The sequence below is a fragment of the Plasmopara halstedii genome (assembly GCF_900000015.1).
Source record: "Plasmopara halstedii genome assembly, contig: Scaffold_614, whole genome shotgun sequence".
NCBI classification, from domain to species: Eukaryota; Oomycota; class Peronosporomycetes; order Peronosporales; family Peronosporaceae; genus Plasmopara; species Plasmopara halstedii.
Genome location: NW_020187532.1, coordinates 3114962 through 3127512, shown reverse-complemented (window position 1 = coordinate 3127512; position 12551 = coordinate 3114962). Strand labels below are relative to the sequence as shown.

At 45.3% G+C, this 12551-nt stretch overlaps 3 protein-coding genes across 3 annotated transcripts; 2 read left to right on the top strand and 1 right to left on the bottom strand.

Moving 5' to 3' along the window:
- Window positions 1-7186: 7186 nt before the first annotated feature.
- Window positions 7187-7440, top strand: PHALS_12590 (uncharacterized protein; the record flags this gene model as incomplete). Its single annotated transcript, XM_024728172.1, has 2 exons — window positions 7187-7215; window positions 7305-7440. 2 exons carry the CDS (start codon window positions 7187-7189, stop codon window positions 7438-7440), a joined length of 165 nt encoding a protein of 54 aa, XP_024578675.1.
- Window positions 7439-7981, bottom strand: PHALS_14610 (uncharacterized protein). The gene has a single exon (XM_024728171.2). It carries the CDS (start codon window positions 7757-7759, stop codon window positions 7496-7498), a length of 264 nt encoding a protein of 87 aa, XP_024578674.1. The 5' UTR covers window positions 7760-7981; the 3' UTR covers window positions 7439-7495.
- Window positions 7982-8315: 334 nt separating this feature from the next.
- On the top strand, window positions 8316-8880 carry PHALS_12589 (uncharacterized protein; the record flags this gene model as incomplete). Its single annotated transcript, XM_024728169.1, has 2 exons — window positions 8316-8394; window positions 8753-8880. The coding sequence occupies 2 exons, from the start codon at window positions 8316-8318 to the stop codon at window positions 8878-8880; spliced, it is 207 nt and encodes a 68-aa protein (XP_024578673.1).
- Window positions 8881-12551: the final 3671 nt, after the last annotated feature.

Genomic DNA, 12551 nt, shown 5'->3' with positions numbered 1-12551 from the left:
CTCATAACCTGTTGAACAAAATAGGTAGCCCGATACGCTACCCCTGCGCAAAAGTGCTACAAATGTCAGAAAGGAAGGAAGGACCTGGTGGTTTGAAGGTATGTTTCCAAGAAAATGTATTATGCTTATAGCTAGCTAATTATGCAAATCGTTGGGAGTTTCATAACTCCTCCTGGTTTACTTGAGTACGACTTAACTTGTTTCCAACAGGTCACATTCGCCGTGATTGCCCACGTGAGATACGTGCTTCTCATTACGGTTCTCGTCGAAATGGCCACAAGTCACGCAGTACCAATACCACGCGTTAGAGAAACCGGAACTCAGTAGATGCAAGGCGGTCTATTGTGTATACCTTAGCTCTTGTGAGTATGGTGGTCGAATCACGCGTGAGAATTTAGCACTCAATGGAGCGCTGTCCGTCGTTGGCGACATGGTCTCCTCGTGGTCACAGCGAGTGTGAAGGGTTGCAGTCGTCCGTTTTAGTAGAGTCTTGACTCCGGCGTGTCGCCAAACTACGCGCAGAAGCATGGTGTTGCTGAAAGTGATTCAATGCCCTCGGATACACTAGATGGAAGCAATGGCTTTATCGCAGTTAAGTTGGCCACTGGTGCGATGGTCACCGCGAAGAAAATTCTTGCTGATCTTCAACTGCAATTCAAAGACTTCAAATTGAAGGAGGAATTTACAGTCCTCGAGATGGATAAACACTATGACCTGATATACAATGGCTTGAAAAGCACGATCCATGGATCGATTGGCGATCGAAAACGATTGGAAGTAGCTTCCAGGCGTAGGTGGAACTCCTAGGAATAATGACCACAGTTTCACTATGCACTAGAAGAAGCGCTCAACCGCTCGGCATCCATTTGCTGCTGGAAATGACGTTATTGGCGTATGTCATGCAATTAAAACTAAGATACGGAGTCGTATGGAGTGGCCGCGGGTGGTCGCTCAAGAAGTGTGTCAAAGGTCAAGTTGTGCCCGGAAATGGCCACTTGAAAACGAATGAATCGTTGGTGGACATGACGATTTGCCCAACGAAAACAAAAACTTACGAGTAAGAGATGCCGGTTGTTGCCCCCCTTACGACAAAAGGATGTTGTCGACATGTTTGTAAAGAAAATTCGAAGGAATCGACCGTGGCTGGATATGCCAATACTCCCCGTAGTACAGTGGTTGGTTCGGATTGTGAGTCAGTGGGTAGAACTGACCACAAAGGTGATGCTCCCACCCGTTGTGTAGATGAGCACACACATTTGACGAAGTGAACGGAGTTTGTAGATCGCGATGTTAATACTCCCGCTATGGATGCGGTTGAGTCCGCGAGTGAGATAGTCCATTATACTACTTCCCATGATGGAAATATAGTATGCGAATTGTTGATGAAACGACTGGTTGTGAAGTTATAGGAACAGTTGTTCGTTTGGCACCGTTGCCGGCGATGGAAAAGCTGGTGCAGCCCGAGGATGCCTCTTGCGATGACTTCCTACACGACCTCAAGTGTGATGACATCGCGGAGGTCGTGTTGCTACAGTTGATGGTCGATTCTCTACGCATATTTTCAGTTGGTGTTTGAGAAGTTTTGACAGCTTGTGGAGTCACGCAGAGGATTGGCTATTTTAAAGGATCCAGCTGATCCTTATTATTTACTTGTTCTGTAATACAAGGATGGTTTTAATTGCGACAGAGCCGCCAATATCTAAAATCCTAGTAATACCTAATGAATATAGCAAAACCTCATTGTTATAGTTATATGCATTACTGCTGGCGATCCTGCCACATGGTGGCTTCTTATTAATGTGTAGCTTTAGCACTATGTTATGACACTAACTATGTAGTACACACCTATGTATGGTCGCACAATCTTGTGGCCCCGACCTTTCCCACAAGGGCACATTTAACCCCATGACAACTCCCATAACATACCGGACGGGTGTTCTAACAGCCTAAAAGGTACGTCCTCCTCCCTTGTCGATATTTGGTAATAGCCATCAGCCAAATCAAATTCACTAAACTTTGTACACCCGGACATCCTTTGGAGGACGGCGTCCTTACGCGGAATCGGCTTTCTTGCGGGAATTGTCTGCGCAAACAACTTGTGATAGGCGTGGACAATATGCCATTTGCCATTTGAATTACGCACACAAACGTCTGTGCGCCGTGGTGGTACTTGCGCTCCCTCACCAACCCAGCAGCTTAATTTTGAGCAAAGTACTCATCGATGTATTCACTATGCTCACGCGACAGTGGCCACTGTCGAAGCAATGCATACTTTGATCCAGGTTTACGATCAATCTCGTATCAAGTTTCACGTTCGGTTGGAAGCCAGAGGGCGATTTCACAAATTGAATACAGTCCTTGGAGAGAAGTGTTTGTTTGCATTGGTAAGACTTTAGTACTTAGAGATAGCAGATAGCGATACGCTACGCTAGTACTGGTTCTTAGAAAGAACGTAAGTTCGATTACCTTAGTTTAGTTTCCTCTATGCAAAACGCTACGGCAGCCCCGCTGTAGGAGTGGCCTGTCATGCCATAGGGACTATCTAATGCCCTAGCAACGCTCATTCGATTGGCCTCCCGTCTAGTCCGACCACTGCAATGCTTTGCACAGACCTATTATGACGATATTCTTGTTCATTCGAAGGTCAAAGACGGCAGATCTGCCGAGATGTGCACTGGAACACATCCGTGCGGTGCCAGAATGTATTCATTGCAACGAACTTTGCAAAATGTATCTTCAGTGCCAACGAGCCGGTCCTCAGTTGTTTTGTTGGTGAACACACGTGTTCGTGTAGACCTTGAAGAGGTCAAAGCAATCGTGGAGTGGCCAGCGCCACAAAATTAAGATAATTGGAAGAGATGGATTGGTTTGTCCAATCAACTGCGTTGTTTCTCGCGTTTGTTCGCGGAAATGGTATGCACACTTTCAAACTTACTTGAGAAGGACGTACGTTGAGGATGATCACCCGCTTCTGAAGAAGCATGCGCTCATAAGAAGAACCGCTTGATGGAAGCATTATTACTTGCTGTTGAGCATTATTTAAAAAGAAGACAAGGGGACACGATCGTGTTATCGCGTTTCCACCGCGACAGCTGCAGTCAGTAGAAAAGAATTACCCTGTTCACGACAAGAAACTTTGAGCAAGGAATATGCTCTGTGCAGTTTCGTGCTCACCTCTTTGGTTTAGCTCCATTTATCGTCTACATGTATCACGCAAGCTTGCGTTATGGAGTCCAATCACCTCACTTGTCACAGCGAATGGCTCGCTGGTTGTCAGTCTTCATTAAATACAACTTCATGGTCGCGTACAAGATAGAGAAATTGAACGTGCTGGCAGACGCATTGTTAGGTTGTCGTGATTACGAGGTAGCTCATATCCGCTATATCGAAAGCGATATTTTCAATATGATGCGTCGAGCGTATGTTCAAGATGAACAGTGTGATTTGATCATCAGAGCACTGTCATCGAGTGATAGGAATATCCATGACAACCTTCCTGGTCACTTGAAATCACGGTTGCATCGTTATGCATGAAAGGATGTTCTTCTTTACTATGAAGTAGCACGTTTCGTCGAGCCACGTGTCGAAGCTCCCCACAACGATAATTTGAAGTACTAGATTTTTTACGCGGCGCATGACACGCTGATGGTCGGTCGCTTTGGCCGTCGAAAATCTACCAGTCTCTCAGTACCAATTTGGTGGCACCACATGTAAAAGTGAGTTGCACGATACGTGAAGACATGCAATGTCTGTCAACGCCTGAAGAACGTACGACCCACGCAAATGCCACTGCAAAGTCTTCGTGTTCATACTCACTGTTAGAAGTCTGCCGATCTTGACTTTATTTTCGGCTCCCCTTAGATTGCTGATGGCCACCATGGAAAACTCGTCTACACACTCAGTAAGATGGTTCGCATCGCTCCGTGTAACGATTCCATCGATGCCGAAGGTTTGGCTAAACTGTAGATTAATTGCATTTCTCGCAATCACGGGTTGCCAGACGCTATCGTCTCCAATCGTGATACCCATTTACGGGTGGCTTTTTGAAAGAATTGTTCTGAGTTCTTGGCACTCGCTTGGATATTTCCACAGCAATACACCCGAAGACCATTGGGCAAATAAAACGTGCCAACCGAGTGGGCCGTGATGTGTTGAGAAGTTTTTTTTGGATAGTAAAACGGGATGAAGTTCTTTACTACCATTGATTGATTATACTATGAGCAGTTCGGCTCATTCATCCACTGAGTTTATGCCATGTTTTATGAATGGCTTGCGACACCTGCAATTACCACTTTTTGCTACGGGTAGTAAGCGGAGGAGGAGCTCAGCAATCATTGCCTTGTTAGTTGATACAATCAATGATGCGCATATGGACCGGAAGTACAAGGACGCCCTGGGATCATTCATCATAAGTCGCGTGAATGTGATCACACGGGTGCGAGACGCAACGGCAAATGCGCAAGATCGGCAAAAGGGGCTTGCAGATAGACGAGGTCGTCAAGGCAAATTGTATTTTATTGTGGAAGATTATGTACTTAGTACTTATAACCTATCGGACGATGCGGTCTCAAGCTTGGGAAACTCGAAACTTTTCCTCGCTTCATCGGTTCGTTTCGAGTAGTGTCATCCATGGGAATGCGTACACGATCGACCCACCAAGCTTGCTAAGAACCCATCCAACGTTCTACTCAAAACCTACCATCGCGACGACGCGATTTCCAACCTGGATGTAACGCACAACTATTCGAAGGTAGCTTTTACGCAACGGTTTTAGCACGAGGATCGACGGTCGAACCTGTTGGCGTCGCACTCGGAATGACGAGGATAATCGGGAACGCCCAATACAGAGCGATATTGCTTCCTGCATCATCGGCGAAAGCCGCAACAGGCGGTAGAGCTTGCAGAGCCTGCTTAAGTCTGTGAATCCGACCCTCGACTGCGTCCTCAAGCGAGTTCCCATGATGCCACGCGAATCGCAAACTTCGGGAAAGACCTGTCGGTTATCCTTCACGAATTGTCGCTGTGATGACACTCGATCGGTCACTTCGATCAGCCGCTAGTTCATTAGCGAGAGAAGCTTCCCACCTTCGTAAACGCAGCTCCAAGGCGAGCAAAAACTGTGGACCAGTCACTGAAGAAGCAGAGGGGACGGCGGCTCCAGACACCTTCCTCTCTTCGAGATCGACATGAAAATCAAAAGTACCACGTCGAGAGCGTGGTGGCAGAGAGAAATGTCTTCGGTTGGAAGTAGCTTTAAATGAACTGGCCGGGTACCAACACATCGAAGTCTCGTACCCGTATTCGTGACGACGTCCCAGTATCGTTTGTGCGTTCGATGCGGGTCCAAACACAGACTCCGCTTAGGGAAGCTGTTCTATCCTCTTTTACTCATGTCTGATGATTGAACGCACTTCACGAGCATCCACAGAACCCGATTTTGCGCTGTCTAATGCGCAAATCAAAGGCGCATATCGCGTACCTTCAACAAGTCAGCAGCAACGCTTGCGATTTGCAAACGGTGGATGTCCACGGACTTGGTAGCATGGATCCAAGCCCAGAATCGAGGGTCGGTTGTCTGGATGGAATCCAAATTGGATTGCTGGACATATGGGACATACGTGATATTCTGTGATTCACCTCCGGCACGAGTGATCGGTCCGATGGCGCAAAAATACGCAGCTTGATTCATCAGTCGAGTACCCATCAGGCTAAAGAGTTCGTCAAACTCTAGGGTGGATCCACCACGTCTTTTGTAAACGTCATCACGACGTTCATGTTCACGATAGCGCAAATGCGCTGAATGACGTGGTTTTGGAGGGAATTCGAAGCTCGATAGTGACGAAGAACTCATGTGGAGTAATCGTGTGGATTGTCGCTCTAGCGAGAATTTGGCAGAGTGATATGAAGAGCGGGAAAAGAATCGGAAATAGCGTTTATACTAATTTTAAGAATTTGGGTAAACCCACCTACGAGTGGGGGGAGTGTTTATTTTAGTACATAAGTTGTAGATACATAAATTGTCTTTCTGACATTTACTATACACCCTGTATAGTTGTATATCCTCGTTCAGTTCTGTTGTACCAAAACGGAAAGTAATTGTCAGGTTAGGGAGATTAAAAGCAATTTGACTATGTACTAAATGTCACATCACTTTCCCTTCTTTCCACGTCAGTGAAAAGCCCGCTGAAAGCGAGCATCACGCCGTCAGGTTCGTCACTTGACTTAAGTCTTTCGCATAAAATTGTGTGTGCACGGACGGGCAATTTCCGTTACACTAGTCTCATGTAACTTTTTTTGCCGCACAGGCGTCTGTCGATGATGGCGCCTAGCTAACATATCTCACGTGCTCCAATCGGCGAAATAGACTTTTTGCTTGCCACCGACCTATCTAAGCTTGCTTCATCAGCTATTTTCTCTGAGTCAACGCCAAGCAGATCCAAAACACGTCCTTGACACGTCGATCATTATTAACATTCCCGAGCTTACTGAGTCCGCATCATTTAAAAGCAATCGATAAACAGCGTCAGATTAATATTGTTCCAAATGTTGTGAGCCCATTAATGTGGACTTCATTAAAGTGGCCATGTTATTAGCGTCCCATAAACCATCTCGTGATTACACATTCGCCAGATCAAAATTTATGTGAATCGTCGGAAAGCCATATGCGATTTGATTCTGACAGCATCAACTAACAAAAGATTACTGACAGATTCATCATCACATTACGCGAGGCTTCAAAAAATCGTTCTGAACATAGCGCTTTTGTACTTAGCGTGCATGTATTGAACAAACTTCGAGCCTTTCGTGCTGTCTTCGGCTCTCCTGGACGCTTAAGCCAAATCACGCGCGGTTCTGAACCATTACTTTGCTTCCTAAATTTGAGCCCTGTTTTAGGGGTATTCACAGACCTCCAGTTCAGTAGTTCAAGATTGAACTTTTAACGAGCCCTATTGTGGCATGTAAAATGAATGTAGTCAATTTATACTAATGTGAAAACATTCAATATTAATATATATTATATCAAAAAAAAATTACATCGCATGTCGTGAGGCAGTCCACTGCTTCATTAGAAGGTATCATCATTATAAAAAAGTACCAATATATCAGAGCGTATTAGTGCTTACAATCACACGTAAGTGTAACGCGAGTTTTGTACAACTGTATTTTATTGCATTTAAATAATGACATGGACGTGCTAATTGTATATACCCTATGGTAAATAATGTCATCGTTTCACCCCTCCGGCTAAAACCTCACTAATTTTCTGACTTCTTCTGTCTCGTTTGTGTACAGTGTTTGCTCAGCGAGAGCACACTACACACGGATTTCGCTCTATTCTCTGAATTCCTCAATGCACCTGATATTATATTTGCATCGGTATTGGCTACCGAGGACACCAAAAAGCTCGAAGAGTCCCCGAGAAGGGCGCGGATCTCATGACTGCCGCCCTCAAGGATCCACTTAGTGTGAACGCTCGCAGCGACACCCCTCGACTTCACCTTATCTCGCTGCCCACATCTGGACGCATAAAGCGGAGCGATTTACCAAGATGAAGGTGCTCACAGCGCTCTGCCTTTCCTCTGTACGAATTAAAGACTCTGCTAGCGCGCAGCTCAGAAAGCGTATCTGACAGACGATATGTATCGATATTTTTACCACATATAAGAATTTTTGCACCGCCCATATAACCGAAAAGGCTCACGAGAACCAGACGCCGGATCGCGCAACTTAAAGATCGAGGGATGACCCACTTCCCCATGGACGGTTTTAGGCCATCGGTACACCGAGGCTGTTACCAGTATCTAGTGGAGTAGAAGAATACCCTCAATCAAAAAGTAATTGGTGGTTGAGATTTTACCTCGACTAAACTGCCAGGCGACGCTGCCTCTACAACCCTATGACATTCAAGAAGAGAGGGGCCGTCCCTCACATCACGCCTTCTGCTAGCAAATTGCAGATCGGCCTTGTTGATAAATTCAGTACTTTGTCGACAGCTTTAAAAGCTGTGTCTTGGACACGAGCGAGGTTGATATTAGCAAGCTAGAGGTATTGGGGTTTTATCTCGACGTCCCGCGTGATTTGTACATTGCAGATTCAAGCATTTACAATACAATTGTTGGACGTTCGCTTCACTTAAGACGGGATTTGAATCAGGAGACAGGCGGAAGCAAAATTAACCCAGCAAAAAAGTAATATCAAATTGACACTCTTGTTAACATCCAGCGCCAACCAAGAGATGGACAAAAGTAGTTACAAAACAGCAAATAAATAAGGTGCAAATCGACACTCTTGTTAGCTTTCAGCGCCCGACAAACATGCCTTATGAAAAGCACAGGTTCTCAACCGCTGCAGCTTTAATCAAAGGCGGTACTCGTTTGGAGCGATTGTTTGTAGGTGAAAAACGCTAACGGAGTGTTAGTGGAAGGCCTGCACGTATAGACGAATGAGGGCGTCGTCCCAACGCTTAAATTATAGTCACGACATAACGAATTGGCATGAATCGACATAACCCTTGTCCTTGCAGACGTGCACGGATTCGTGTCCAGCTTGTTGATGAAAACCTAAAGATTGTCGTCGATAGCACAGCGGGATGTCGAGATACTGCCTGCCGTCTGAAAAGAGCTCACTGTGTGGCTTGAGGAACTATCAGCGGTTGATTTACAGCCGCTCTTCTTGACACGGGGTGGCTCAGCAACAAAAACATGATTGACACTGTGTACAACTGAATGCTTCACATCCGACTGACACGCAGGGCAAAAGAATGAAAAGACTTATCAAGAACGCAGAACACAGGGTTATATTTGTACTTTGCGAATCAAGGATCCTAGCCTCTTGGACAAATTTCGTCAAAATCAATGCCAAGCGCAGATCGCGATCTGATACAATGACAGTGGCAAGCTTTGTTGGCAAAAAGCTTTGTTATGGAGCTGTTAGGCTGTATCCTTGTTGATTATAGTATGGTTGCCAGCAGCGAGGCGAGTGTTTTTTCAAACGGTCCAAACACGTCACAGTCTCGGTTCTACCGAGTACGTCGTTTAGAGAGACCCCCCATTCTTATATACTGCCACCACTATGCCGGAGATGGCAGGCTGACAAATTGTGTCAGCGCATGCGGTAATCACTCAAGCTGTTGAACGTTTCTCACGTACAAACATATGCCGAATACATGTTAATTCACCTGCACAAAGCGCTCACCGATCAGTATGTACCTTTCTTGAGGTGGCCATCGTTAGTAGTCATACAGTATAAGGATTTGTCATGAGGTACCAACACACGTTGACTGTCAGATAAATCAAAAGTGCGATACGGCAAGTCTTAGGATACGAAATAGCGGTGCAAGCGTGCATTTGCGCTCCCAAACCCTTGCTTTTCGATACTTTAAGTAACGCAACAAGGTTGGGTCTAGTCAATACGCTGTACAAATCGCCTCACCGACTGGCGACGTACATGCGATCGATCATTGCCGGGGCGACGCAAAAGCGCTTTCGCCGCCACATACCAGGTGCTTCAATAGACAGTATTTGTTAAAAAAAACTAACCGGAGCATCTGCTCAGAGAACTTACCGCGATAGAAGGGATACCGTGGTCTCTCAACAGCAGTCGATCATACTACTGACCTTGTCAGTGGCACTAAAACGGTACAATCAGTTTGCTACAGGATGCACATAGGTTTACATTAATTGCATTATTCGCCGCTTGCCGTTAGCCCTTTCGACTCAGAAAGCCGGTCTATGCCACCAACGTCACTTCGTGACTTGCACAAAAACAATAGTAACTTTTCCTTGCTCTTTAGGACGGGGTCATTGTTGTATACCGTGATAGTTGGCTACAGTGATCAACCCGAATTCTTGACGCACTCCTGAATCGAGGAGCGCGGGGATAACACGCGTGGTGAGCACTTGTCGCCACGCCGCGCAATTTTTTGAATTGACAATAAATACAATTTGAAATTTGTTGGAAATAGCTTATTCAGTTCTCGTATTTAAAGTTCTCATGGACTCACACATTGCGGATGATGAGCTAAATATCTCTTCCGTAATCAATCGTACTATTTCGGGGATTGCACCACGTTGCAATGCCCTGAACAAATATTCTGGCATGATTTCTCAGCTACAATGAGATCAACGCTTAGGACAGCGCTAAGTCGTGGCAAAAAAGGACAATCCTTTCTCGCTCCGCGGCTTGGCCTTTCTATCTGGGGCTTGAAATAGCTCTTGACGAAAGCATCTTTAACATGGAGGGCCGCGACATCCTGATCATTTTGCTACTCGCTGGCTTTGGCACAACGACACTAGCATTAATATGTGATCAACTGTTCCACCAGATTTTTGGAGATCTCAGCTTGTAATTGCTTCTTTCTATTTCAACCGAGATACACTACGGGGACCACGACACACTACCGCTTCTGCGCTTTAAAAAATGATTCAAACATTCAGCAAGATCACACTAGACACTCTTGACTAACTCATGCCCTGCACAGAAGATATTTTATTCTCGTGCCTGCGTCAAAATTCATTTTGCTTTCTGCCAAAGGTGTGTTAGATTTCAGCAACTTTTCTCCAGCAGAAAAGTAGTCTTTTCTCTCTCAGGCGAAATTTGGATGCGATCACGTCATGAATCCGGGTCCAGGGCAGAAAGCGTTTATTGAGCTGTCGACTTTCTATCACTTGACCTTTTACCGGGAACACCGTTGCAAGACGCACGGTTGTTGCGTCGGCTATAAGCATCTTCAATACTTCCGCGCACTGCCCACTGCTTTCTACGGTCGCGTGTCGTACGTGATTGCACAAGCTTCCAATCCTATCAGAAATTTACAACCTCACAAAATCCTTTTCGTTAATGCTAGATAACAGCAACCTTAAGTACGTTTCTCAGAGAGAGTCGCTATTTTGATAACTGATTTTTATAGATGCCGCCCTTTACGAGGTACAAGAGATTTCGGAATTTTAAGTAGACGCGAGGCAGCCTACTGGAACAATACTTTTCTACAATAGGTTCGTTGAGCGATCTTACGCGGAAGCTCAAGCCTTCATATCTCTTACTCGGGGCGAAGATGGCACGTAAGGCGCAAAGGTGTTATACTACCACAGATAAAACAATGGGAGTGCTTGGAAACCTAGAGAATAACGATTTTTTCTTCCATATCGCTACTGAGTTCAACTGCCTCTGACGCGCTCATCAGATCCCTACATCTAGTACCTCATTAGGCTCTCATAAAAAGAATGTCGTATTCTGCTATCAAGGCAGCATCTTTATGATTTTTTAAGGATTAGGGTGAGCGCAAAAATTCTCGGTGCGATCCACGCTTGTATGCGAGCCTGTTATGAAGATTGAAGCTCTAACATTATCTCAAAGATGGTTTGGAACCATTGTGGCGATGAAAGTTCATGATACGTAGGCATAAATGGCAATGTTTGCCTCTATTGACAGGCGATACATAATTCCGAACGAACTTAATATGCTTGGTCAGGTGGCATGAACACCCGCGCTTCAAATAATTTTCATGTTGGGAGCGCCTGCTTTCCAAGGAAGTAGACGTTGGTGCAAATTTTCGCGGACAATTTTCTGGCTTGGAAACCGCATGCATGACGTGTCATTGAGAACTTGGGCGTGACACTATTTATGACAATCTTAGCGTTTTCTCATCTAGCAAGGTCTCTCTGTCTCTGCCCATAAGAGACTTGAGCCTTAACATTGACATCTTCACGACAAATGCCACCTGCTCTCCCACCGCCGCCTGGTCGGGGTGCTCCAGGATATATCCCCAGCGCGTTCTTATTGCTGATAAATGTTTCCATGTGATGGAATACCGTATTGGGCCGACGTCTCCCTGACTTCTTCAATACCAACTATAGACATATATAAGGGGTCCAAGCGTGTCTAGTTGTTCCGGAGGCAGGTACGCTAGATAAGCCATGTTCCATTTCCAAAGAAGATTATTCGCGACTTGATTGTGGAACCGACAGTATGTGCTACTAAGTGCAATGGGTTGTTGTGCACCTTACGCAGAAGAGGCTTCGGCTATTAGAATCTACATTATCAAGCTCACAAAGTTGGGCAGTAAGCTTCACCCACATGCAAAGCCGATAGCCTGCACCGTAATACTTACCTTGGTTGATCGACTTTTCAAGATATACATAGTAATGAATCAGTACATGACTTATACTAAATATATACGTTTCGCTAACTAACCTGTTTGGTACAGCCCGCGTGTACTACAGGTCTCTTCGTCGTTGACTACACAGCGAGACTGTTTCTATATAGACTTCATCAGGATTCTTTCGTAATATAAGTCACGCGGTATCTACCTGGCGATGTCAACGCCACAATTTCATCTAACCTGGCTCCCTGGAGTCTTGGCATTTTAACAGATCTCACTTTATCAACTGATTACATCCACATGCGCAGAGAAGTGCACGAATCTTCTCGTATGTAATAAAAACTAAATATGCTTATTATCATGTTATCTTAATGAACTGGTTGGCAATATTTATTGCGTAATTTGCCCGAGGGTCTCACTGTAAAGAGTGAACGCTTAAAATAGAAAAGGC

What these genes read in the sequence shown, in the direction of transcription:
- PHALS_14610 (XM_024728171.2), bottom strand. Translation starts at nt 7,759, where the DNA reads ATGGGGAAGTGGGTCATCCCTCGATCTTTAAGTTGCGCGATCCGGCGT.